This window comes from Pelodiscus sinensis, chromosome 27 (assembly GCF_049634645.1).
Source record: "Pelodiscus sinensis isolate JC-2024 chromosome 27, ASM4963464v1, whole genome shotgun sequence".
Classification (NCBI taxonomy): domain Eukaryota; kingdom Metazoa; phylum Chordata; order Testudines; family Trionychidae; genus Pelodiscus; species Pelodiscus sinensis.
In genome coordinates, this window is record NC_134737.1 from 12,499,575 (window position 1) to 12,526,177 (window position 26,603).

A 26,603-nucleotide genomic window follows, 5' to 3' on the forward strand; every position below is an offset into this window, starting at 1 on the left:
CCCCCAGCTCAGATTGCTACGGCAGCGTCTACACAAACAGGCTACTCTGAAAGGCAGCAGTAAAACTGGCTTGCCTCAGTGCTGGGCGTCTGCTGTCCAGCGCCCAGCCACCCCTCTGTGGTCCCAAGGACGGCAGCGTGCTTCATGGACACGCTACCGCAGGGCTCCCCGGCCCGGACGTTAGGAAATTTCTTGTGCACGTGACGGAGCCACTCGACACTCTGGGTCTGGCTACAGTCATGGGAGGTGCACGGCAGCTCAGGCACACACACCTGAACGAGCATCAGCTGGGGTACTGGAGCAGCCCTGCCTGTTCGCACCTGCCTAGAACCCTGGGTGGTCACTCAGGTTTCACTGCGCCAGGATCTGAGCCAGTTGGTTTAAAGCTACACGCACAACAGTCGCAACCAGCAACCCTCAGTGACAGCCGGACAATTCTGACTGTGTTACAGTCCCCGTTTCTGCAGAGGGGAAAAGCAGACTCTGCTCTGTCCTATGAAACTGCCGAGAGCTCTCCCACGGCTCCCCCTGCTGTGAGCTGTTAAAAGCACTCTGTTTCTTACGGGGTGAACACAATCGTCTGTTCAGAAAGGTTTTATTGAAGCCCAAAGGGCTGCTCTGTAAAACCTGCTGCAATCGGTCCGATACCAAATGCTGCTTGTTTAAAAATCAAGTTAACCCATAAAAAAGTGTGTGGAGCAATCAAAGGCAAAGGACCCACCTGCCTGCCCCGGCTCTCCGGAGCAGCTATTGCCAGCAGGCAGCGCCATCCAGGGAGCACCCAGGCTCTGCTTGGTCCCTTGACACCCCGCCGCTGTCCTACAAGGAGCCGAGCTTGTCCTGCAGCGCCTGGAGCGCCAGCCTCATCTGCTCCTCCGTCCCCTGCAGCATCCTCACCTCGATGGTGTGGAAGACGTACAGCACGGCCGAGACCAGCAGCACCACCGTAGCCAGCAGGCTCAGCAGGGAGAAGGAGAACTTGGGGAAAGGCTGCTGGGAATCCCAGCCCACCAGCGAGCTCAGGCCCATGGCCGCCTGCAGCAGCAGCAGCAGCAGGGCCAGGATGGCCATGCGGCCATTGGTGTAGCGCTGGCGCTCAGCGGCGTGCAGCCCTACCCTCACCTCCGTCCGGGCCTCGTTCACCACGTCCACCAGCTCCGGCTCTGCAAGAGACAACGGGGGCTCAGCTGCAGTAGGGGGTGGCTCCCCCAGCCGCCTGGGCCGCCCCGCATACAGCCCTAGGCCCCCAAAGGAATCCACCGTGCTGATACGGTGCTCGCGTGGCTGCCAAGGCCTCCAGGGGGAGGGTTAATTTGCATGGAGTTTCTGCCCACTAACTGGTGCCTGCAGGACAGCCCACGACACGTACAGCCCTCAGCGGGCTCGGTTTTCTGCTCCGGTACGGAGCCGCGCGCATGAGCGAGGCAATCTGGGCAGGTATCCCATGGGGCTTTGCTTTGCGGCTGGCTTCTCTGCATTCGGGGTCGTGTTCTCGTCCCGTGGGGTGACACACCCCGGTGCAAGCCGGACGGAGGCGAGCAGGCTGTGGGATCGAACATCTCCCAGGATTGCTGCCGTGGGCACGTGCTCGCCCTGGTCAACTGGCCTGCGCTCTCCCGTCTGCTAGCGTGGCCTCCTTCCTGCGGAGGACGCCGCCCCCCCGCCGCGCCTGACGTGGCTGTGGTTGGAGGCGCACCCCCAGCTGGCAGAGCTCCCTCGAGATCCCAGCGCTCCAGGCTGGGCTGCCCTCCCGGAGTCAGGTGCGCCCTGTCAAGGGGCCCAGGCACTCACCCACTGCGCTGCCGCCCAAGCCCTTGGCCTCCTGGCGTCTCTTCACGCACAGCGTAGCGATGACGGCTTCGTGGTCCGAGTAGGGGATGCTCTTACCGGGGGCGATGCCCGTGGTGGTCACGAGGCTGTCGCACTTCACCACAAAGTGGGACAGGCCCTAGAGGAAGGGAAGACGCAGGGCGCTGGGGCAGAGCGCTACGCAGGCCCAGGGGCCATTCCTCCGGCAGCTCCTCGTGGCCCACTTGACAGAAGGGAAGCCTGCTGCTCCGTGTCCCACCAGCTCTTGCTGGACCCGGGAGGCCACGCGCCCTACGCAAGCCACGCAGAAGACTCTCAAGCTAGGAAGTTTTACTGGCAATAACTCCCTGCTGCCCAGCGGCCTGAAGCAGCCGAGCACAGGCCTGCCTGACAGGCCGAGCAGGGCAGAGCCGTGGCTCAAGGCCAGGGGTGGGCAATAATTTTTAATGGGGGGCCCACACTTGCCAAGATTTTGGCCACACTTCTATGCAGGGAGTGTGCGGTCTGGGACGGAGGGTGGGTGCAGAAGGGAGCTTGGGGCAGGGGACTGGGAAGGAGAAGCAGCGTTTTCAGCCCAACAGCCAGGTTCTCAGGTACACCAGCCACACGGGCTCTGGCCATGCTGGGGCTGAAGCAGCCAGAATACCAGCCTGGAGAACAGAGAAACCCGCTGGCGTGTGAGGGGGACCATTCCCAGCCGGCCTCTTGCCCTTCTCCCGTCTCCCCGCACGGCCCCAGACACAGCATGCGGCCGCCCCGCTCTGCTGCTCGTACCTTGTAGAGAACGTAGTCAATGCGGATTCCCAGCGGGAAGGGCTGCAGGTCCATCTTGGACGTGAAGCAGTTGGCCGGCACCAGGGTGCAGCCGTCCTCACAGCCCTGGGAGCCAACACAAGGTCAGTCGGTGCCCTCTGGCTGGAGCAGACCCTGCCCTTCCCTCAGAAGGGGCAGGGAGGCGAGCCAGCGTCCGGCTGAGGGGCAGGGGGCTCTGGTCTCTTGCTGGGACTGCAGCCCAGCTGGCGGTTGGGAGGGGTGGGGGACAGGGAGGTGGGGGGAACAGCAGGCAGGGAGGGAGCTGGGGGCACTTGCAGCACACGGGACTAGAACCCAGGCTCCGCAAGCATTGACGGTCTGTGCCCCCTGCCACACCAGCCGGTCCCGCTCGTACGCCCATCTGCCTCAGTGGCTCCTCGCTGGCCGGACCCTGCGGGAAGGTGCTCACCTCAAACGTCTCCGTGTCGGCGAAGGAGTCCCGCAGGCCCGTCCAGCCGCGCAGCAGCCGGATCCCCACGTCCCCGGGGTGCATGTTCAAATCCCCGCCAAGCAGCACCACGTCCGCTCCCTTCGCGGTATGCCTGAGGGGCGGGGCAGAGTCACGCGGGAGGGGCGGGGCAGAGCGACCAAGCTCCCCCCTCTGGTCGCGCTCGCTACAGCACCCCCTACTGGGAGAGGCAGGGACCGGAGTAGCCAGGGACTCCACCCCCACCTAATACATATTTTCTCGCTCCGTGGCTGGGTCTGGAGCAGCTGGGTGCTCGCCTGCGGACACGCCCAGACGATACACGGGGGTATGAACAGCGCCCCGCTGGCGTCGCTGCCTTACTCACTGGATGAACTGCGCCAGCTCCCAGGCCTGCACCACTCGATGGGGAAGGTAGGCGTCCTTCTCCCGGCAGTACTCAGCGTGGAGCTGGGGGAAGGGAGACGAGGGATGAGTGCAGGCTTGCCGCGGGAGCTCCAGAGGGCCTGTGGTCTCGCCTCAGTGTCTCGAGCCGGGGAGACGCGGGCAAGAGGCCTGGGATGGAGAGCCAGAACTGGCGTTTTACCTCCAGCTGGCCAGCGGGAGTCCAGCCCCGCCTGGGTGACGGGTTAGCGCAGGGCCCCGTGCTGGCAGGGGGTGCCCCTGAGCACCCACCCCCCTCTTGTCCCACGCCATAGCAGTGGGGGCGGGGGGAGGGAGTGCTGAAGTCTCTGGCGGCGTGGAGGGCGAATGTCAGAGAGGCAGCGGCACCGATGGCCTAAAGGGGCTCAGCAGGGCCTAGCGGGGTGTCATTGAGCAAAGGGGATCAGGAAATAGCAAGAGGCCACATGGCCTGAGACAGCTCAAGCCGGACTGCACGGTGTTTGCCCCCCCCCCCCCGTCTCCGTCAGAGCCCGCCCCCCCCTCTTGCAGCGAGACTCACGTGGGTCACATAGACGTGGAAGAGAACCCCACAGATCTTGATGACAAGGAGCCCCACGGCCTTGCCGCAGAACCAGTCCCCGTGCTGGAGCTGCCGGGACATGAGTGGAGAGAGAAGGCCGGTTACAATCCGAGCCGCACCGCAGAGGGCAGCCTGGGACCCCGAAGTAGGCAGCCCCCCCGCACTCACCATGTAGGGGTAGCCGTTCAGGGAGTACTGGTACAGGAAGGTGTCCAGGATCGGGTATTTGCTGAACACGCAGAGCCCGCTGCCAATCACCCCACTGCAAAACAGAAACGACAGACCCCATCATCAGCTAGCGCCACACCGCTCTGTCCCTCAGCCCTCCCCTCCCGCTGGGGCTTCCAACCAGACTCCCCGAGGAGGGGAGGGGGACTGGTAGCTACAGTGCAGCTGGTTGTCAGGACGCCTGGGTTTCATTCCTGGCTTTGGGAGGGATCTGGGGCTGGGTTATGTAGCAAGGGTCTGTGTGTGTGTGGGGGGGGGGGGGGGAGGGGGGGTGTCAGCAGTCCTCCAGCCAGACTGAAAGTGATCAACCAGAAAAATGTCATTGCTCTTATGTGCCACACAGATCCAGCAGCCATCAGCAAGGTGCATGCAGATGTTGGACATTTTAATGTATCACATAGTAGTTAACCATTGTTGGGCATCCAGTCTGCATAACCTTCCCCCACTCCAAAAGGGTGTTACAAGGAGGAATGAGAAAAAATATTCTCCTTAACCTCTGAGGCTAGGACAAGAAGCAAGGGGCTTAAATTGCAGCAAAGGAGGTTTTAGGTTGGACAGTAGGAAAAACTTCCTGTCAGGGTGGTTAAGCACCAGGATTCCCTTTATTTTTTTCCATCCATGTACGGAATAAATTTTGTTACATGCACTGAGGCATGTGCAGACGTGCACCACCAGTAAAAACATGCTGCCAACGGTAGGCGTGCGGCTAATCAGCTGGGCAGCATTTGAATCCCTCCTCGGTGGCTGCCGTAGGTCTCAGCGTACACGCGACAATGCTAAAAACTGGACTAAATTGCCTAGAGAGGTTGTGGAATCTTCATCACTGGAGATAGTTAAGAGCAGATGGTATAGACATCTGTCAGGGATGGTCTAGCTGGTGCTTGGTCAGTACTGGGCTTGATGATCCCATCCAGTTCTGAGTCTATGAAAAAGTACAAAAAGGGCCATATAGCTCAAAGAGACACAGTCCAATTTTGATCAAAACTGGCAGAAAACTTCTAAGTCCAATGCTAATGCAACTGTGTATGCCACATAGTACTGGTTGGGAGCTATTTAGCACCAGGAGTGTATTTTATGCATGTGCCTATATTTTTTGCCTTCGGTTAAAGCAAAGGTATGCAGCCGTAGGACAGTATGAGCCTGTGAGTACCATGAAATACAGCAAAATATTGGGCATTATTTGTAGAAAAGCCTGATTGGAGACGTTTTTGTGGCTATTTTATATTTTTTGAATATTGGCTGCTGTCCAATGATTGCTTCCCCTGCAGCTGAGGCTACTGCAGTGTGCACGCCGATGAAATATTTTCAGGGTATGTTCCACTCTCTAGGCCAAGAGTGGACTTACGCTGTGTATGACGAAGCAACTTTCTGCATTAAATGGAGGAATCAAAGCGAACTGGACCATGGGCGCCTTGCCGTGGGAGACATGCCTTGTGCAATGGATTTCACGGGTGATGTTGGTGCTGTGGCACAGGGTGGAAGACATCCTTGTGGAAGCCCCCATGTATGATGCGTCAGTCATCAGCCATGCTCAGAGAGGGACCGTGGTGTTAAATCCACCAACGTAGGAAAGAGGCAATGGATGCTGGAAAAGGGTGGCCCCCCCGGGCAGGCCATGAACAATGTTCTTGCAGAGGGGGAGAAAGCTCGACCGTGTGTGGAAGCGTTTGAAGACGTGGCGCGGGCACATGGTGAGAACCGAGCAGAAGCGGAGAATGCTCTGGCATGAGGCTCTGGACTGGGCCCAGTTCATGGACACACGTTACCCAAGGAGAAGTTTGTGCCGAGACTGTCAGGAATGAGCCAGCACAGGGCAGAGGCACCCAGCAGCCTAATGAGCTCGTCTGGTCCCAGCTCTCTGATTGGACACCAGGGCCAGCGGATCCTTGTTTAAGCCAGGTCAGACGAGCTTTTTGTCCAGCCCTTGCTTCACACTTGCTGCCCTCCAGATCTCACCCCTGCCTCCCTCCTCTTCCTCACTCCTGGCCCTGACCACGGGCTTGCCTCCTGCCCTGACCACTAGGTCAGACTTCCACCCCAACCACCGAGTCTTCACACAGCGTGTAGTCAAGAAAAGAAAGTTCTTCTTCACACAGCGTGTAGTCAACCTGTGGAACTCCTTGCCAGAGGAGGCTGTGAAGGCTAGGACTATAATAGAGTTTAAAGAGAAGCTGGATAAATTCATGGAGGTTAGGTCCATAAAAGGCTATTAGCCAGGGGATAAAATGGTGTCCTTGGCCTCTGTTTGTCAGAGGCTGGAGAGGGATGGCAGGAGACAAATCGCTTGATCATTGTCTTTGGTCCACCCTCTCTGGGGCACCTGGAGCTGGCCACTGTCGGCAGACAGGCTACCGGGCTAGATGGACCTTTGGTCTGACCCAGTACGGCCGTTCTTATGTTATGAGTCACACCGCCTCCTCCTCAGCGTGTGATAGATGCATTTCTGGTCGGGTGAACTTGGAGCAGAATTCTTCCACCTGCTGCTGGAGAGACGACTGCCAATCCACAGCATCTGAGATGTTAGCAGGGATGATTCCGCTGCCCGTGAGGCCATGCGAATGGTGCTAGATGCAAGCCGAGGAGAAGCCAGGCATATCTCATGCTAGTTGATACAGAGCAGCGCGCCGGCCCACCAGACCCTTCAGCAGTGCCTGGCACGATGTGGCCCTCAGGCAATCTCCCAGCAAGGCTGTGGGAAGCACAAGCAGTTTTGCACAAGGGACGAGGCTCTGACCACGTATTCCTGCACTGCCCATTTCAAGGCAGTGGCAGCAGCTGCGACAAACAAAAATGTGAGATGCAGCCTTCAGCCACAGCTCTCCACATAGACGCTACCCAGCATGCACTGCTGCTGCTGAACTGTCTGTCCGAGATATAAAAGTCGGGGCTGAAAGACACTGATCCTGGAACAAGCCCAGACACTGCGGCGTCTCCCGTGACCCCGAGAGTGCAGTGAGCTTGTGAGCGACCAGAGAGAGCGGTGCACACGGAACGCAGCTGCCTGTCAGCTACGGGGGGCTGGGGAGGGCAGGGCAGGCCTCTGGATCCCATCAACAGGCATAACTGCAAATCATCTGGTAAGTGCAACAAACCCGTCAAACAAAAGAAGCTGCAGACAGCACAAACTGAGGAGAGGCTGAGGGATTTGGGCTTGTTTAGTCTGCAGAAGAGAAGAGTGAGGGGGGATTTGAGAGCAGCCTTCAACTTCCTGAAGGGAGGCTCCAAAGAGGCTGGAGAGAGGCTGTTCACAGTAGTGATGGATGGTAGAACAAAGAGCAATGGGCTCAAGTTGTGGTGGGAGAGGTCTAGGTTGGATATTAGGAAAAACTATTTCACAAGGAGGGTGGTGAAGCGCTGGGATGGGTTCCCTCGGGACGGGGTGGAATCTCCATCCCTAGAGGTGTTTAAATCCCGGCTTGACAAAGCCCTGGCTGGGATGATTGAGTTGGGGTTGGTCCTGCTTTGGGCAGGGGGCTGGATTCGCTGACTCCCGAGGTCTCTGCCAGCCTTAGGATTCTAGGAGTCTAAGATCACTGAGTCTAACAGTTGTTATCCAGTCCAGAGATGCCGATATCCAGGGGCTGAAGAAATATGAGCTGAGTCCACTTTCCCTTTTCGGTTTAGATGGATCTCCCAGAAACACCCAAAAGAGCAATGGAGCCTCCGGGGTGGAGGAAAATCAGTGCATGGTTAAGCTGCGTGCATTAGGGTTGCCCTAAACCTGCTGTCTGTTAACTGTGGGTATGTCTACACTCCATGGCTCCGTCGATGAAGCCATGTAGATGAGCTTTGTAGACATAGGAAAATGAAGCGGTGATTTAAATAATCGCCGCTTCATTTACATCAAAATGGCTGCCGCGCTGTGCCGATCAGCTGTTTGTTGGCACAGCGGGGTAGTCTGGATGCTTCGCGATTGACATCGAAAGCCTTTATCGACCGCTCCATTATGCCTCGTGGGATGAGGTTTCTCCTCACTGCCTGGCCTTATTTCAAAAGAACAATTCCTGAGAGAACCATTTTGAAATAGCGTGTCCACACAGCAGGGAAGCCTTGAAATGAGGCCGCGGCAGGCTCCTTCAGTGTGGCCGGGCTACCTCACCGCAGAGCCCCAGCACGACTTTGAATGACTCTGGGGGCGTAGCTCTTTCGACACAGCAGCCGCTGAGTGGCCACACGACCGCTAATTTGAAATCACTATTTTGCAATAAGCGTTACGCCTCACGGAAAGCAGGTGCTCAGCTGTCGCAATAACCAGCCCTTTATTGCCCAACAACAGGCTTGGTCGTGTGGACGCGCCGCTTGAAATTTCAAAAAAAGTTCCTGGTGTAGACCAAGGCTTTAGAGACCTAGAAAAGACAGTGTCCCCCCCCCGAAGCCTGAGCTCCCTCATCTGTGAGTGGGGAGAGACGGGTACGTACGGGTGGGATTGCTGGAGTAGGGGCTATGCTTGGGGGTGGGGAATCTCTTCCATTTTAACACAGTACTGGTTGGCCCAAGAGAAGGGCGCGAATCACCCGCTAGGCCAGTGCTCAGGGCATGATGCAATCAGATTCCAGCGCTGCCTCAGGAGATGGGATTTGCTGAGGAAATGCTCTTGAGTGTGTGGCTTGATGGGGCCCCGCTTGATGAACAGGCAGCCCAAGGCTGCCTCAGAGCCCGGCTATGGCTCAGTGGCTAAGGTTCAGGGCCAGGGTGTTAAAAGCCCGGGGTAAAGTCCCCGGTGATAAAACAACAGGGTGTGTCCTAGATCTTTATTGACACGGAGCCACTTGAGTTTAATATTAGTTGGGCCAAAAGGAAAGGGGCTGGGCTGCTGAAAACTCTGGTTTGAGGCTTTCCTGCCACTTGAGGAAGCAAAGGGAGGAGGAGGGCCCCTCTGTCTTCCCTCTTGACGCTGTGCCACAGATCGCAGTACTAGGGTGCAGGTAGCACGCTGGTCGGGCTGCTCACCTAGTGTAGGAGAACCTGGTTCGTGGCCTCCGCCTGTTAAGATTTGAACAGGGGGCTCTTGCCTCGCAGGGAGAGGCAGGTGCTCGCTGTGTACGTCCCCGCTCGCTCGCAGGAGGCCCTTACCCTTGGCAAGGGAGGGGAGTTAAACAGGGAGCACATGGGCTGCGGTTGCAACAGGCATCTCCCATTGTCCGGGGAGCAGAGGGACAAAAAAGAGCAATTTGCTGCTGGCCCGATCACTATTTCAGCAAGAGGAGACGCTGCAGGGGCAGAGCCCCTCTGCTGCAGGCAGGAACTCAGCTGTGGCCCCCAACATCCCCGCTCACCACCGTAGCCACTAGGCGATGGAGACGTCTAGTGCTTAGCTTTGCTCTGGCCAGTTCATAGTAAATTAAAATGGAAGCCAAGCTTGCCGCTGCTGTGCTAGCACAGAACCGCACAGGCTGCTCCGTGTGCACCAGGGCAGCTGTGCGGCCTTTACCCCTGCTAGGCAGAGCCGTAGGGTGGTGACTGGTGCGTCTCCCCATCCCCCTCCTGCCTCGTCTATCGCTCAAGGGCAGCGTATTGACTGGGTGTTGCCAGGTGCCAGCTGCCTGGGGAGACTGTCACGGGCCTTTTACACAGCAGACGGCTGCTCGCTGAGCCAGCACCTGTGCGACGCAGGCAGAGGAGAGAGCACCCAAGCGGCCATGAAGCCATCCTGAGCCCCTGCAAGCCCCACGGCTTCTTTGCCCAGGGCCTACACCAACCCCAAGCATTCAAAACTCAGGAGACTGGCTTAGCAATCATAAGATCTTTTACAAAACCGCCCCCCTGGCTCTCTTTACGTGCCTCCCGGTGTCGCAGCCAGGAGAGCCAGAAATCTCACACGGTCCTTCAGAAAAGCCACCGTCTCGCAGAATCATGTGGGTTGAAGAGCTGAGACTTGTGAGGCTCATGATAAGGTCCCGATAGTTTGCAACACTAAGGCTGCCAGGGTCCTTCAGATGTGCCAAGAAGCAAGCAGGACTGCTGGTTCCTCTTACCTTTTAAAGTAGTGGGAGTAAGGGTAGTGGGCAGCCAGCTTCTGTTTCAGCTCACAGTAGTCCCTCTCGCTCCACACCTGGAAAAGCAGAAGGGAGGCTGAGAACGGCTGGAACTCGAGTCACGGAAGAGAAGCCAGCCCAGCCTAGCTCCCTGATCCTTGCCCTCCCTCTTCCTTCACCTCCACTCCAATTCCCGGCCCTCACCTCCTGTAAGAGCGCCAAGTCAAAGCCCTCCTGGCTCAGTGTGTCGCCAATCAGTCCGATGCGCTCCTGCCGCAGCTTGCTCAAGTAGCGGATCGCCCTGGGGGGAGAAGCAGAGGCTGTGACAGGCATCCCTAACAGACGCTCCCGCCCAGCACGGCTCTGGCTCCTAGCGCCCCGAGCAGGCATAAGGAAAGTTGTCTAGGGAGGGGTGCTCGTGTGCCGGAAGACCTCTGAATGGCCAGGATCACCCTCCAAAGACGCGGCGTCCTGGAGCCCCCATCCTGGTTGGGGCAGGGTGCAAAAGGGACAGGAGGTTCCCTTTAGCCTCGTGTGCTCACCGCAACTTCAAAGCAGGAGAGATTCCCATAGGGCTGACCTGCAGGGACAGAGGAGCAAGCAGGGAGGCTGCTCTGGGCACCAATTTCCAGCATGCGGCAGGGCACCCAACTGGAGGTTGGGGGCAGGCTCAGCTGATCAGGGGACACTGAAACATTTTCTACCCGAGTTCACAGAACACCCAGGGCTGGACATGGGCACTGCATCTGCATGAGGAGCTGGGTTTAAAATCAGACCAGACCCAGGACTAGGAAGCAAAGAGAGGGTAGAGAGGAAGGGTGGAGGGGATCTAAATTCGATGGAGCTTCATGGCCCCGGCTGCATCTCACATCAGTGATGCCACGGAGCCATTCCCAAAAGGAGAGCCCTCACTGGGGCGGGGTGCGCAGGCCTGGCCTGGCTCTGCAGGGGTCACACGAGGTGCCATGCATAGGACCTGGGGGAAGCGTGTACCCAACACACACTAGCTGAGCCGATCCCTCACCCCCCCAACCCGCAATGTGCCCACTGGGCCTGCAGGCAAGAGCTGCCATGGCAGGAGACAGGAGCTGATCAGCTGTGCCCGGGACAGGGCTGGCAGGCTGGGCTGAGGAGGCTGGCACGGCGGGCGTGCAAGGCTCCCAGTATGGGTGGGGATAGGGGGGCCTTGCTCAGGAGAGCAGCTCAGTGCAAATGGACAGAGTAGGAGGGACCCAGGTGGAGTGGGCAGAGAGCCCAGCACCGTGTAACTCCTGCATGCAAGGCCCACAGGTCAGCGCTGCAGCTAGTGGGGAGGGCGGGATTAACCGCAGCCCTGCCGTGTCCCGGTGACAGAGCCCCTGCGACCGGAGCACCCCGCTTCACCACACTTCACACACCCCTCTCAGCGCCCGGCCCAATTCCAGGCACCTCTCCTGGGGGAGAGAAGTGAGACTGAAAAGAGCCGGCAAAAGGCAGCTCTGGGGCGTGGGCGGCGAGGGGCTCACGTCTGATACGCGACAACACTGCCACTGCCAGCATCTCACGCTCCAGGATCGCCAGGTGCTTTGCGCCCGGGGCCCTGCAGTCCCGCTGGGCGGCACAGGCACTTTTACTAGCATCCCCACAGGAGGAGAACTGAGGCTGGGGGAGGCAGCAGGGCCCCTGGCGCTCAAGCCCTCCACATGATGGAATAACTGGGACCGTGCTGAGAGATCAGAGGAACTCCTTGCTGCATGCCACCCCTGTGCCGAGGCACGTCCAGGCCCCCTGGCTGCACGCCACCCCTGTGCCGAGGCACGTCCAGGCTCCCTGGCTGCACGTCACCCCTGTGCCGAGGCACGTCCAGGCCCCCTGGCTGCACGTCACCCCTGTGCCGAGGCACGTCCAGGCCCCCTGGCTGCACGTCACCCCTGTGCCGAGGCACGTCCAGGCCCCCTGGCTGCACGTCACCCCCGTGCCGAGGCACGTCCAGGCCCCCATGGCTGCACGTCACCCCTGTGCCACGGCACATCCAGGCCCCCTGGCTGCACACCACCCCTGTGCCGAGGCACATCCAGGCCCCGTGGCTGCACATCACCCCTGTGCCGAGGCACATCCAGGCCCCCTGGCTGCACGCCACCCCTGTGCCGAGGCACATCCAGGCCCCCTGGCTGCACGCCACCCCTGTGCCGAGGCACGTCCAGGCCCCCTATGCTGCACGCCACCCCTGTGCCGAGGCACGTCCAGGCCCCCTGGCTGCACGCCACCCCTGTGCCGAGGCACGTCCAGGCCCCCTATGCTGCACGCCACCCCTGTGCCGAGGCACGTCCAGGCCCCCTATGCTGCACGCCACCCCTGTGCCGAGGCACGTCCAGGCCCCCTATGCTGCACGCCACCCCTGTGCCGAGGCACGTCCAGGCCCCCTGGCTGCACGCCACCCCTGTGCCGAGGCACGTCCAGGCCCCCTATACTGCACGCCACCCCTGTGCCGAGGCACGTCCAGGCCCCCTATGCTGCACGCCACCCCTGTGCCGAGGCACGTCCAGGCCCCCTGGCTGCACGTCACCCCTGTGCCGAGGCACGTCCAGGCCCCCTATGCTGCACGCCACCCCTGTGCCGAGGCACGTCCAGGCCCCCTATGCTGCACGCCACCCCTGTGCCGTGGCACGTCCAAGCCCCCTATGCTGCACGCCACCCCTGTGCCGTGGCACGTCCAGGCCCCCTGGCTGCACGTCACCCCTGTGCCGAGGCACGTCCAGGCCCCCTATGCTGCACGCCACCCCTGTGCCGAGGCACGTCCAGGCCCCCTATGCTGCACGCCACCCCTGTGCCGTGGCACGTCCAAGCCCCCTATGCTGCACGCCACCCCTGTGCCGTGGCACGTCCAGGCCCCCTATGCTGCACGCCACTCCTGTGCCGTGGCACGTCCAAGCCCCCTATGCTGCACGCCACCCCTGTGCCGAGGCACGTCCAGGCCCCCTATGCTGCACGCCACCCCTGTGCCGAGGCACGTCCAGGCCCCCTATGCTGCACGCCACCCCTGTGCCGTGGCACGTCCAAGCCCCCTATGCTGCACGCCACCCCTGTGCCGTGGCACGTCCAGGCCCCCTGGCTGCACGTCACCCCTGTGCCGAGGCACGTCCAGGCCCCCTATGCTGCACGCCACCCCTGTGCCGTGGCACGTCCAGGCCCCCTGGCTGCACGTCACCCCTGTGCCGAGGCACGTCCAGGCCCCCTGGCTGCACGTCACCCCTGTGCCGTGGCACGTCCAGGCCCCCCTGGGGGTAACAGCCCAGCAGTGCCACCCTCCACCTTTGAACTCTGCTCCTCCCGTGAAAGAGCAAACAAACGGCGACTCACCAGCAATTGAGATCGAAGATGCGCAGCTGCAGTGGTGGTTCCGTGTCCATCGCGGCGAGCAGGGGGTGGCAAGCAAGGGGACTCTCTGACGCCGATGCCAGCAAGATTGGAGCTGGCTTGAATCACAGTCCCCCCGCGGTCCCAGGCATCTAGCTACGGGTTCTCTGTCCCTGCAGCTGAGCTGGGTAAGGAGAGAGGCGTCAGGCTTTGCCAGGCCACAGGGATTCTGGCTGCAATGGTGTAACTAAGACAGCTGCATGTCAGCAGGTTAGCTGGAGAGGGCGGGGGAGGGACGTCTGCTGGCACTCGGCACAAACGCCCGTGTGTCTGTTTCAACAAGGGCGGTAGGTGCATCTCTCAGCTAAGTTCCGGAGGCAGCAGATGGGAGGCGACGGCAGGAGGGGAAAGTGCAGGAGTAGGACTTGCAGCTTAGAGGGAGTCAGAAATTAAAGGGCCATGCACAGATGAAAGTGGGCACCGTTCCACTCGCTAAACGCACACGGGCAGGCAGCAGGTCTCCTCTTTTCCAAGAATTCCACCTGATGCAGGCAAGGAGACGATACCCTCCCTCCCCAGACACCTGTGGCTGCCACCCAAACAGCCCCGCAGCTCAGCAAGTGCAGGAGAGCCAGGCTGTAAAACAGATTACGCTTCTACGTGAAACTGGCCAGGTTCTTCTCTGCCAGGCAGAGAGAAACAATCAATTTGTTCTGAATTTGGAAAACTCTTCGGCTGTGTCTACACTGGGCCACTTATTCCAGAAAAGCAGCCGCTTTTCCGGAATAACTTGCCAGCTGTCTACACTGGCCGCTTGCTTTTCCGGAAAAGCAATGACGATCTACTGTAAAATTGTCAGTGTTTTTCCGGAAAAACTATGCTGCTCCCGTTCGGGCAAAAGTCCTTTTCCGGAAAAACTGTTCCGGAAAAGGGCCAGTGTAGACAGTACAGTAGTCTTTTCCGCAAAAAAGCCCCGATCGGGGCTTTTTTCCCGGAAAAGCGCGTCTACATTGGCCATGGACGCTTTTCCGGAAAAAGTGCTTTTCCGGAAAAGCATCCTGCCAATGTAGATGCGCTTTTTCTGGAAATATAACAGAAAACTGTTCCGTTTTTCTGTTCCGGAAAAGGGTGCCAGTGTAGACGTAGCCTTCCTCTTTTAATCTCTGCAGAGGCCACTTGTCACATAGGGGAGACTTTAGTTTTTCCCCAGACAATGTCAATTTTATTGTAGATGGGCCACTAAGGGTTCTGCCACCCTGCAATACAAGACTCATGGAACAGCTGCAGCTGGCAGCTGACTGGGCTTGCAAAGTAGGGTATATCTCTGTGGCAATGAAATACCAGCTGGTCAGGGTCTTGCGGAGCTTGGATCATGGGGCTACAAACCACAGTGTAGATGTTTGGGCTTGGGCTGAAACTTGAGCTCTGGGACCCTGCGAGGGAGGGAGATCAGGCTGACAAGTGCCCAAAGTTACCGGAAAGCACTAAGTAAGCAAATATCGACTGGAGCTTAGAACCTCTCCTCCTGAGGATCTGCAAGCGTCACATAATCTCCTATAGGAGACCCATAGTCTCCTATAGACAACCACCTAACCTCAAGATGATTCTTACCAACCACCACAGCACATACCACACTTTCCAACCCTGGTACCTTCCCTTGCAACAAACCCCGTTGCCAGCTTTGTCCACATATTCATTCTGCTGATACCATTATTGGACCTAACCAAGTGAGTTATAAGATCAAGAACACATATTCCTGCGCATCCAGAAATATAATCTATGCTATCATGTGCCGAAAGTGTCCGTCGGCTATGTACATTGGACAAACATCTCAGACACTTCGCCAAAGGATTAATGCCCACAAAACAGATATCAGACAAGATCACAAAGAGAAAACAGTTTCTTGCCACTTTAACCAGAAAGGACACTCTCTAAATGACTTAACCACCTGCATTCTGCTACAAAGACCTTTTACATCTGCACTTGAAAGGGAATCCTCTGAACTGTCATTCATGTTAAAATTCGACACTTTCCAAAAAGGACTCAACAAACACTTGAACTATCTCACCCATTACCAAGATAGTTTCCCCAATTATCACCTCTAATACCATTAACTCACAAACATCCCACTCTCCCTACCTCTAATATCATCAATTCACAGACACTTACCTTCCTTCCTCCCCCCCCCCGCATCCCCCTCCTGTTCTGCAATGTGATTTGTCCTTTTCATATTTGTTCATTTTTTTAATTGTATCCTTTGGTATATATGGTTGTGACTATTTTCTTCCACTATTTGATCTGAGGAAGTGGGTCTGGCCCACGAAAGCTCATCATCTAATAAACCATCTTGTTAGTCTTTAAAGTGCTACATTGTCCTGCATTTTACATAACTAGGGCCACCTGAGCTTGCTTGGGGGCAAAGGACGGAGGCAGCTCATTACACCTGTCCTCTGCCCACGACTCGTTAAAAGCATTTGCTGAAAATCATGCCAGTCTAGACGTAGCTTAGGGACGTTAAAACGTGGTTATTTTTGTAAACATGCAACTTCTGAAATTTTCAGCAGTTACACACTGGGGGGCTATCTACTGTAGTGGCCCTAAGCCCATTTTGGTTGGGCATTCACTGGACTTAGGCTGTGGGTGACCCCTACTGGCCTCTGTCTGTAAGCACTGCCCAGCAGGGGTCGCCCCGAGGGCCCTCATGTCAAGTAGACAATGGCCCAACCGGTTCTCACCTGACCAGGGAAGGGGTTTGAACAAAGGAAGGGTGTGGCTTGGGGAGGAGGTAGGCAGGGAGAGCATGGAGGAAGCAGACTAACCAGTGTAACACCTTTTCCCAAGGGAACTAGGGCTGTTAGTCTATCCTCTTACGGTCCTATGCTGGGCTGTATCTCGGAGCAGCAATCAACCCTTTCTATTTTACTGGCTGGCAGAGTCACATCTGCTGCGGACAGGGGTACAGGGTTGAGGGGCTCCCCGACGTGCTGTCACACACACTTACATGCAGGGGAGGGGGCAGGTGGGAGCCGGAGCTCGCAGCTTAAAAGATACAGAGGCACCAGTGGGGCTGGGGGAGGGGGGTCTGCATGTAACCGCGAGGGCTAACGGATGAGTCCACGCAGGCCCTACTCACGAGCTCCCCATCTGTGCTGTATGTTAGGAATGGGAACACGTACCGCCTAATGTACAGCCCTTATAAGTGCAGAACCTTTCGATGCAATTTGAAAATTGCACATTTAAACACAGGCTGTGCAGTAAGCGAAAGAGTTAAGATGAGCACGGTTCCATTCATTCACTCAACATTGCACACACTGTATGAATTAAGGGGAAAATATTAAAAACCTAAGGATCCATCAAAATTCCAGGATATGAGCAAGGAAGCGGAATTAACCTTGCTCTGAAATCCACAAAGGTTCTCACTTCCGGAACTCTGTGTTTAAATTTGCAAGCCCCATTGTGTATTAACACAGGCATTTGCACATCTTTTCCTTAGTTATCTGACATGTGGGACGCTGGGGTTGCGTAACTGCGTATTGTACAATTTCAAGGTTTTAATTCAGTTCTCTGCAGACGCCCCCCCCCACCCCCACCCCCACCCCAGCCTTGTGCAACTGTGCAGTGTGTAGAATCCTGCTGCTTCAGTCACAGTAAATATTGTTACCGGGCATGTACAGGGCTGACCTTTCAATTGCTGGTAATGTCGTAATTGTCGTTTTAATAACAATCACGCTCACAAGGCAAAATTCCTCCTTTAAGAGGAGCTCGAGCTTCAACAGTCTGAAGCGGTGTTATCGAACAGAACCACCTCCCTAGTCTCCACTCCTGCAACAATGGTGCTGCACTGTCGGATGAAACAGCTTCTAACGTTCCTCCCCAGAGGCGGCTGCACTTCAGCATTGGTTCGTGGAACGTTTTGTCTATTTATGTACTGGTGACACTTGTCGCGAGATGACTTGCTTTATAATTCTTCTGCCCATCCAGCTCCCCAAAGCATTTTCATAGCATTCCAAAAAACCAAATTATTTGGGCTGGAAATGGGTTAGTGCTTGGTCTACAGCAGTGGTCCCCAACCTTTTGGGGCTGCTGGGTGCCCAGGGCACAAAAATGGCTCAGGCCGGCCCTGATCACTAGGTGGGTGCACATAAATGCCTTGGTGGGCGCCGTGACGCCCGCGGGCACCACGTTGGGGACCACTGGTCTACAGGGAACTATTTTCAAAAACTGTAGGAAGAGCGTGAGATATCCTGTAGGCTGGCATCATACTTGTAACAAACTGATGGCTATTTGGAACATCACAGGTAGGGATGGTCTTTTAAGTCTGTACCCACAATCGGCTGACATGATGTTCCCTATTACACAAAACTGTGCACACTCATGTGTGACACTTTAGTTAGTTAACGCAATGTAGTTTTCTAGCATAGACAAGCCCCTAGATGGACATAACTTTTCCTGACCAAAAGGACAGGCTGTCACCACTATAGATAAAGGAGCTTCTACAGAAATGAATAGTTCTGACGCCTGCCAACCTTATCGGTTTGTTACCATGTTTTGCTGTATCTTAGAGCCAGCTGGATACCATATGAACATAGTCCCAGTTTTGGTCAGTGAATCATTTAAATAACCTAGTCCTCCTGTCTTGTACTGCAGAATAGCGCGGACACCTCATCTGCAGACTGAGTCATTTTGCAAGTCATTATTTGTGTTCGGTGACTGGTTATCTAAGTCACAGCACATCCTAATGGGATCACAAACATTTTCTATCAGAGAACGCCACCCTGCCCACTATGGATTTTGGGGCAATTCACCCTTTGTGCTGACGTGGGTAAAGGATTTAAATTAATACCCTGCAGTCTTCCTACAAACAAGTGATGAATTACATAAGAGGAGAACCTTAGTGTTGTGAACACTTCAGGAATGGAGGCTGTCACACAAGTGCTGAACTGCGTTTGCTGGTGTGTGCACGCATCTGTCAATCTTCTATGTCTCTGCTGCTGCCTGGGTACTTCTGTTTCCAGATAAGGGGTGTGGCTGGCTGGTGAGTTTGTAATTCTGGGATCCTACTGTAATCATTATATTTATATCTGACAACAGCAACCTAGCCAAAATCAAGATATTGTGCTGGGTGCTGTAGGTACCCCAAGTAAGAGACAGTTTACAACCCAAATACCTACACATCTTACCATGTAGATTGACAAAGGATGGGAGAAAGGAAGTATCATAGGTCGCATTTTACAGAGTATAAATGACTTGCCCAAGGTTACATAGGAAGCCTGTGGCACAACTGGGGATTGAATTCCAGGCTGCTGGCATAACCAAACCTCCTGAATTCCAGGCTGCTGACATAACCAATCTTCCGTCCCATGACTCATGGATTGGACTTCATTAAAATGGGGATTTTTATTAAAAAGCAAACCTATGTTTGTGTTCCTGTCTTTCCCACTCTGCGATATATTATAAACAACATGACCATATTAAAAGGAGACAGAGGGAGTTGCTATGGTTACTGCTCAGCTATAATACTTGGGGTCATGCACAGTCATAGACAGGATATGAAACCAGCTAAAAGTTACTTGATAGTTAACCATGTGAGCTAAGGAAGTTCAGAACCGGGATTCTGCATCTGAGCTGTGCAGTATTGGGCGTCTGTGGAACGAACAGTTTAATTACAGGTCACATGCGTCTGGAAGGCGTGCACTGGGCGAAAGGGCTTTCTCATTGAGAATCCACTCCCCTGCAGGGCAGAGCTGCTTTGAAGCTGCCACAACAATGCAATGGAAACAGGCCACTGCCCAAAGTCAGCAGGAGAGGAAGAGTCTGTGACTGTCCCGTGTCCGGTTGCACAGACGTCGGGTCCCAGCACATTTCTGTTTTAAACCCAGCAGCGTCAAATCGGCCCCAAGCTGAGCCTGGTTACGGAGGTGCAGGGGCACCTTACCCTGGGAAGCTTACACACACACACCCCGCGGCCTGGGGATGGTTATAAAAAGTCTGGTTTATGCCAGGGAACGGGCGGGCGCGGCGCTCCCACGAGCCCGACGGGGCGCCGCAGACCGGGCCCCACATCGGCCCGCCCCCCAAGGGCTTTCGGAAGGGGGCAGCAAGTCAGCTCCCCCCCCCCCGCAACAATCTCAACCAGAGGCTCCCCCAACAACAACCTGAACCAGGGGCTCCGCTTCCCCCCCTGCAACAACCTGAACCAGGGACTCCCCCCCCCCTCCCGCCTGCAACAACCTGAACCAGGGACTCCCCCCCCCCTCCCGCCTGCAACAACCTGAACCAGGGACTCCCCCGCCTGCAACAACCTGAACCAGGGACTCCCCCGCCTGCAACAACCTGAACCAGGGACTCCCCCCCCCCCCCCCGCCTGCAACAACCTGAACCAGGGACTCCCCCCCCCCCCCCCCGCCTGCAACAACCTGAACCAGGGACTCCCCCCCCCCCCCCCCGCAACAACCTGAACCAGGGACTCCCCCCCCCCCCGCGGCGAGCTGCCGTCTGCACGCGCAGTGATTCAAAATGCCGGGCAGGGAGCGGGGCACCGCGTTGCCCGCCCCCCCCGCGCGCGCAGACACCAGCCGGCGGGGCAGCTTGCAAGGCAGCGGGCAGAGGAAGCGCGCGCAGCCCCGCCCCGCGAGGGGCACATGGGCGCTCCGGTCCCTCCCCGCAGGGCGCGCGCTGGGGGTGTCTCACCTGCCGCCTGCGGCTCGCGCCAGCTCCCCGGCTGAGCCAGCTGCCGCGGCCACTCTGGCCGCGCGGGGCATCCTGGGGCTTGGAGTCCTTCCCCCGCGGCCGCCGCCTGTTGCTGGGGGAACAGCCAATCCCGCGGGCCGGGCGCAGAACTACAAGTACCGGGGGGCTGTGCGGCGGCTCTGTGTCTGCGCATGGCGGCTGGAGGGAAGAAGTAGCAAGTGAGGCACAAGGGGGTGTTATAGGCTGCGCGTGACTCAGGCTGGCTGGTGGGTCCCCCATGCTGGGGCCAGAGGCCTGTGGCCAATGTTCCTTCTATTTTTTCCCCATTCATGTGCAGAATAAATGTTGTTCTGTGCACCTAGGCATGTGTGGCTGCGCAGAGGCTGTAGAAACGCATGCTGCCAGCTGTGGGCACTGATCACCTGGGCAGCATTTGAATCTCTCCTGGGCAGCCACCCAAGCATTCAGCTTACAGCGAACACTAGTTGCAAGCAATGCTCCCTATAATCTTTTTCAGCCATCTGCAAAATAACTTTTGTATGCACTTGTCATGGGGCGCACGCCCCCCAGTAGCCTCAGTGCCCCCTGACTGTCTTCACATGGCCCATCTCAGGGCGAGTTACAGTCTGTATGGGTTGCTCATCATCAGCTTCACAGCAGTTTATACTGGCCCTTTAAACAGGCCGAGTCTACAAACAGATTCTCGTCGTAGCTGGGCACCCCCCCGGTAGGGGGACCCGGGCCCACCCTACTCCACCGGGTCCGGGCCCTGTGAGCAACCAGGTATAGGGTCACTCCCTCGGTGGGGCTAGCTAGCCAAAACCCACCAAGTCTCTCGGGCTAAGAGGGGCGCCTCCAGCTCCTGCCCTGGGCCATTTCCTACCTGGCCTTGCCCAGCTGGCTGCGATCTCCAGGCCAGCGTCCCCTCGGCAGGTAGTCTCCAGGTGACACCAACTCGCCTCTGCTTTCCTCCAGGCCTCTCCTGGAGTCCCCGGCAACTGCTGAGGGAGAGCTTCCCTCTCCAGTCCCTCTCCTGCAGCTGTATCCCTCCCAGGAGCTCTTGCTGCCTCTGCAGTCAGCCCTGCCCTCCTTCTCCAGCAACTGGGCCTCTCCTTTTATAGCTGGCAGCTGGGCTCATTAGCCTAACCATCTCAGCTGGTCTTCCAGCTTCCCTCAGGCTCGGGGCCTGAGCCTTGGGCTTAAAGGCCCAGTGCAGGGCAGGCGCCCTGTCACAGCACTGAAGCATGTGTAAATAGGCACCACCAGTAGAAACAAAAACCTAGAATCATAGACTCATAGGCAACGTCTACACTCGCGACTTCTTGCGCAAGAATCTGCAGAGCGTCCACACTGCCCGCCTGCTCTTGCGCAAGTAAATTTACAGTACGGCGTGGTAAGGGAGGGCTCCTTGCACAAGAACTACACTCTTTTTTAACAGGTGTAAGCCCTCTTGCGCAGGAGCTCTTGCTCAAGAGGGCAGTGTGGACGCTTGGCAGGGATTTCTTGCGCAAGAAAGCCCTATGGCTAAAATGGCCACCAGAGCTTTCTTGTGCAAGCCACACCACCATGGGGGCTCTTGCGCAAAAGCACAGCTCGCACATGGCAGTGTGGATGTTTTCTTGCGCAAGACTTCTTGCACAAGAACACATGCGCAAGAAGTCACCAGTGTAGACAAAGCCAGAGAGCTGGAAGAGACCTCAGGAGTCATCAAGTCTAGGCCCCTGCCCAAGGCAGGACCAATCCCAACTAAATCAACTCAGCCAGGGCTTTGGCAAGCCCAGAATTAAAAACCTCAAGGGATGGAGATTCCACCACCTCCCTAGGGAACCCATCCCAGTGCTTCCCCACCCGCCTAGGGAAATAGTTTTTCCTAATATCCAACCTCGACCTCACCCACTGAAACTTGAGACCATTGCTCCTTGTTCTGCCATCTGTCACTACTGAGAACGGCCTTTCTCCAACCTCTCTGGAACCTCCCTTCAGGAAGTTGAAGGCTGCTATCAAATCCCCCCTCACTCTTAGCTTCTGCAGACTAAACAAACCCAATTCCCTTGAAAGGGAATCCTCTGAACTGTCATTCATGTTAAAATTCAACACTCTCCAAAAAGGAATGAACAAACACTTGAACTATCTTACCCATTATCAAGATAGCTTCCCCAATTATCACCTCGAATACCATTAACTCACAAACATCCCACTCTCCCCACCTCTAATATCAATTCACAGACACTTACCTTCCTTCCTCCCCCCCCCCCCCGCATCCCCCTCCTGTTCTGAATTGTGATTTGTCCTTTTCATATGTGTTCATTTTTTTAATTGTATCCTTTGGTATATATGGTTGTGACTATTTTCTTCCACTATTTGATCTGAGGAAGTGGGTCTGGCCCACGAAAGCTCATCACCTAATAAACCATCTTGTTAGTCTTTAAAGTGCTACATTGCCCTGCATTTTGCCAAATCCCTCAGCCTCTCCTCATGGGTCATGCGCTCCAGCCCTGTAATCATTTTGGTTGCCCTCCGCTGGACCCTCTCCAATGCATCCACATCCTTTCTATAGTTGGGGGGCCCAGAACTGGACACAATACTCCAGATGTGGTCTCATTGGACCCGAATAAAGGGGAATTATCACTTCTCTGCATCTGCTAACAATGCTCCTCCTAATGCACCCTAATATGCCATTATCCTTCTTGGCTACAAGGGCGCCCTGTTGACTCATATCCAGCTTCTCATCCACTGTAATCCCCAGGTCCTTTTCTGCAGAACTGCTACTTAGCCATTCGGTCCCCAGCCTGTAACAATGCTTGGCATTCTTCCGTCCCAAATGCAGGACTCTGCACTTGTCCTTGTTGAACGTCATCAGATTTCTTTTGGCCCAATCCTCTAATCTGTCCAGGTCACTCTGGACCCTATCCCTGCCCTCCAGCGTATCTACATCGCCTCTAGCTTAGTGTCATCTGCGAACTTGCTGAGGGTGCAATCCATCCCTTCATCCAGGTCATTAATGAAGATGTTGAACGAAACCAGTCCAAGAACAGATCCTTGGGGTGCTCCATTAGAAACCGACCGCCAACCTGACATTGAACCATTGATCACTACCCATTGGGCCCGACAGTCTAGCCAGTTTTTTATCCATCTGACCGTCGATTTATCCGATCCATATTCCCTTAACTTGCTAGCAAGAGTACTATGGGAGACTGTATCAAAAGCTTTGCTAAAGTCAAGGTATATCACATCCACTGACTTTCCCATATCCACAGAGACAGTTACCTCATCAGGGAAGCTAATCAGATTGGTCAGGCATGACTTGCCTTCGTGAATCCATGTTGACTATTCCTGATCACTTTTCCCTCTTCCAAGTGCTTCAAAATGGATTCCTTGAGGATCCCCGCCATGATTTTTCCAAGGAGTGAAGTAAGGCTGACTGGCCTGTGGTTCTCTGGATTGTCCTTCTTCCCTTTTTTAAAGACGGGCACTACATTTGCCTTTTTGGGATCTCTCCTGATCTCCACGAGTTTTCAAAGATAACGGCCAAAGGCTCCTCAATGACATTTGCCAACTCCCTCAGTACCCTCCGATGTATTAAGTCCGGGCCCATGGATTTGTGTATGTTAAGCTTTTCTAAATAGTTCCTAACCTGTTCTTTCCCCACCAAGGGCTGCCCACTTCCTTCCCACACTGTGTTGCCTAGTGCATTTGTCTGGGAGCTGATCTTGTCCGGGTGCTCTGCTAATCAGCTGGCTGGCCACCCAAGCGCTCAGCTCACAGGGAACACTGGTTGCAGGGAAGAATGCACAACTCTTCCACTTTAAAACAGGGCCTTGCCTGCCAGGGAGCCTACATTGCTAGGGGCATGCCCTCACCTTCATGGTCCTTCGTGCCCACTTCTGAACACACCTCTGGAGAGAGGCATGCAGGCCCTCTGAAAGTCCCTGAGCCAATAGGTTAGATCAGAAGAGCGGGCAGAAATGAAAGGGAAAGATGGGGGGGAGGGGGCGCGGCAGGGAGAGAAAGAAAACAAGCTGGAGACAGGAAGAGAGGAAGTAGTCAGTCTAGGTTTGTTTACACTGAACCTTTCGCAGTGATTTAGTTCAACGGTTGCTGACACGTATTGATTTAAAGCTGGTTATGTCTGTTTAACTTGCACTTGTACATTTACTGACACAACATGGCCCCAACCGTAAGGGCATAAGAACGGCTGTACCGGGTCAGACCAATGGTTCTACTCGTCTGGTCTAGTAGGAACAGAGTGGCCCACAGTCAGACGCTGAGAGATTCTCCAGAGCATGGGGTTGCATCCCTAGCCACCCTGGCTAATAATCACTGATGGACCTATCCTCCAGGAACTGATCTAATTCTTTTTTTAACCAATACTTTTGGCCTTCACAACGTCCACTGGCAAGAAGTTCCAGAGATTGACTATATCTTGGGAGAAGAGATACTTCTGTTTCTTTTGCTTGTTTTAAGCCAGTGTTTGGAAGTGAGAACTCCTCCGAGGGGAGGTCGCATCAACTCTGGCTCCCAAGAGGCTGGTGGAAATCTAATGGAAGGCTAGAGAATAGCTTGCAAGGAGCTAGGAAGGTCAGTTAGCTAAATGCCAGGGACTTTTCAGGTGGGTGTCTGCCCATCCCCTCGACAGCCCATTTTGTATTATAGTGACCGTAGCTCTTGAATTCTGTGCATCTCCATGGGGAAACATGCGCACACAGAGTAGCTGGTCCTTCTCTGCCATTGCATCAAGGAAAGAGCACGCCGGCAGGGGGTGGGGGATGGGGAATAACATCCACGTCTCTGATCCTGCACCACCTTCCCCAAGCGGCAGCCGTAGAGCATCAACTGTGTGTACAGCACCTAGCACAAGGGGCCCTACATTAATACCAATAAATAAAAGCAGGTTCACAAGCCTGGGTCCGCTGAAGTTCCCTGCTTCCAGAGTTTCATGGGTCTGCTCACTCCCCACTCCATTTCCTTCTTGTTCACAGCCTCAGCTCCTCCTATAACAGCACCCCCTCTCTGCCCTGCCAGCCACCTCCCCATATTAACTCCCTACCCCTCACACTAGACTCTGCTCCCCTCACCTCTTTGATTCCACCAGTAAGCCCCCCCCCCCGACCTCCATTCCAAATTTTACCCTCCTCCACCATTTTCCTTCCACATGCTCCCCAATATCAGCTCCCAGTTTTGCCCAGGCCTCTCTACCAGCTGGAGAATGAAGCAGTCATTCCTGGAATTCTCCTGGGGTGTTGATGGCTGAGGGGGTATATGTGGCTGCGTAGACACGGTGACTCCAGGGGCTGACAGCCACGAATATGGCTGGCTGTTTGCCTTTTCCAAAACTGCCGAGATCAATGGCATTACGCTCCTCCCGGAGGGCCCAGTCCCCATCTGTTCACCAGCCGGGATGGCTGCATGGTGATTGTGTGCATTGTATTTATCTAAATAGTCAATTTCACCTGCTCTGTGCCCAGGAAACCAAAGTAGAAAAGATCTCACAGTCCAGGGCGATTGTGTCTTTTCTGTAGAGCCCTCTTCTGTCAGGATTCCCAGGACAGCGAAGTGGTAGGCAGTCTCCAGTAGACACTCATGGCAAATGCTCTTGGCTACATCTAGACAGCGGGGATCTTTCAGGATACCGGAAGTTTCCCAAAATAGCAATTCCGTGTCTTTAAACACACGTGTTATTTTGAAATAGATATTAAAAAAATGGGTGCACTATTCCCAGTTTCATTCCATGAGGATTAAGGGACTTGTTGGAATAGCGCTTTATTTCAAAAAGATTTCAAAATAAGCTATTTTGAGGTAAGGGTACTGTGTAGACGCACCCTCAGTGTGGTGGGAGGACAAACAAGTGGACAGTAGACTCTCAGACTTCTGACATTTAGTGCCAAAAAGAAGACGACTCTGACAGACACTAAGAATGTGAGTACACTGCTCTCTTGGTTTGGGGTCTCGAAGCAAATGCATGACAAGATCTTGACAGTCATCTAAAAGTAGGTGTGTGCTTTTTCTCCCCCAGCTTACAGTTGGGGAAACGGAGGCAGGGAATATGTATATATAAGTAGAAGAAACTTGGACAGGTGACCAGGGAGGAGTATAAATATGTTGCTTGAGAATGCAGAGGCGTAATCAAGAGCGTGAAGGCACAATTGGAATTGCAGCTAGCGAGGAATGTGAAGGGTTACAAGAAAGGTTTCTACAGGCACGTTAGCAATATGAGGGTGATCAGAGAGGGTGTGGGGCCCTTACTGGATGAGGGAGGTAACCTAGTGACAGGTGAAAACAACAAATGGTCTCCGGTTATCTGAAGAAGTGGGCTGTGCCACGAAAGCTCATACCACCATCTATACGTTTTGTTAGTCTATAA

The 26,603-nt window shown here is 55.6% G+C and overlaps 1 protein-coding gene across 2 annotated transcripts; it reads right to left on the reverse strand.

Moving 5' to 3' along the window:
* Positions 1–579: 579 nt before the first annotated feature.
* SMPD2 (sphingomyelin phosphodiesterase 2) lies at positions 580–21,320 on the reverse strand. Of its 2 annotated transcripts, XM_075909990.1 has the most exons (12): positions 21,126–21,320; positions 20,243–20,440; positions 13,556–13,736; positions 10,421–10,517; positions 10,217–10,293; positions 4,182–4,275; positions 3,993–4,082; positions 3,417–3,499; positions 3,032–3,164; positions 2,584–2,688; positions 1,792–1,948; positions 580–1,163 (listed from the first exon to the last, which is right to left on the reverse strand). In XM_075909990.1, exons 3-12 carry the CDS (start codon positions 13,603–13,605, stop codon positions 820–822), a joined length of 1,230 nt encoding a protein of 409 aa, XP_075766105.1. In that variant the 5' UTR covers positions 13,606–13,736; positions 20,243–20,440; positions 21,126–21,320; the 3' UTR covers positions 580–819. The 2 variants fall into 2 exon arrangements, with proteins under 2 accessions (XP_075766105.1, XP_075766104.1); XM_075909989.1 differs by lacking the exon at positions 21,126–21,320 and having other exon boundaries at positions 20,243–20,898.
* Positions 21,321–26,603: the final 5,283 nt, after the last annotated feature.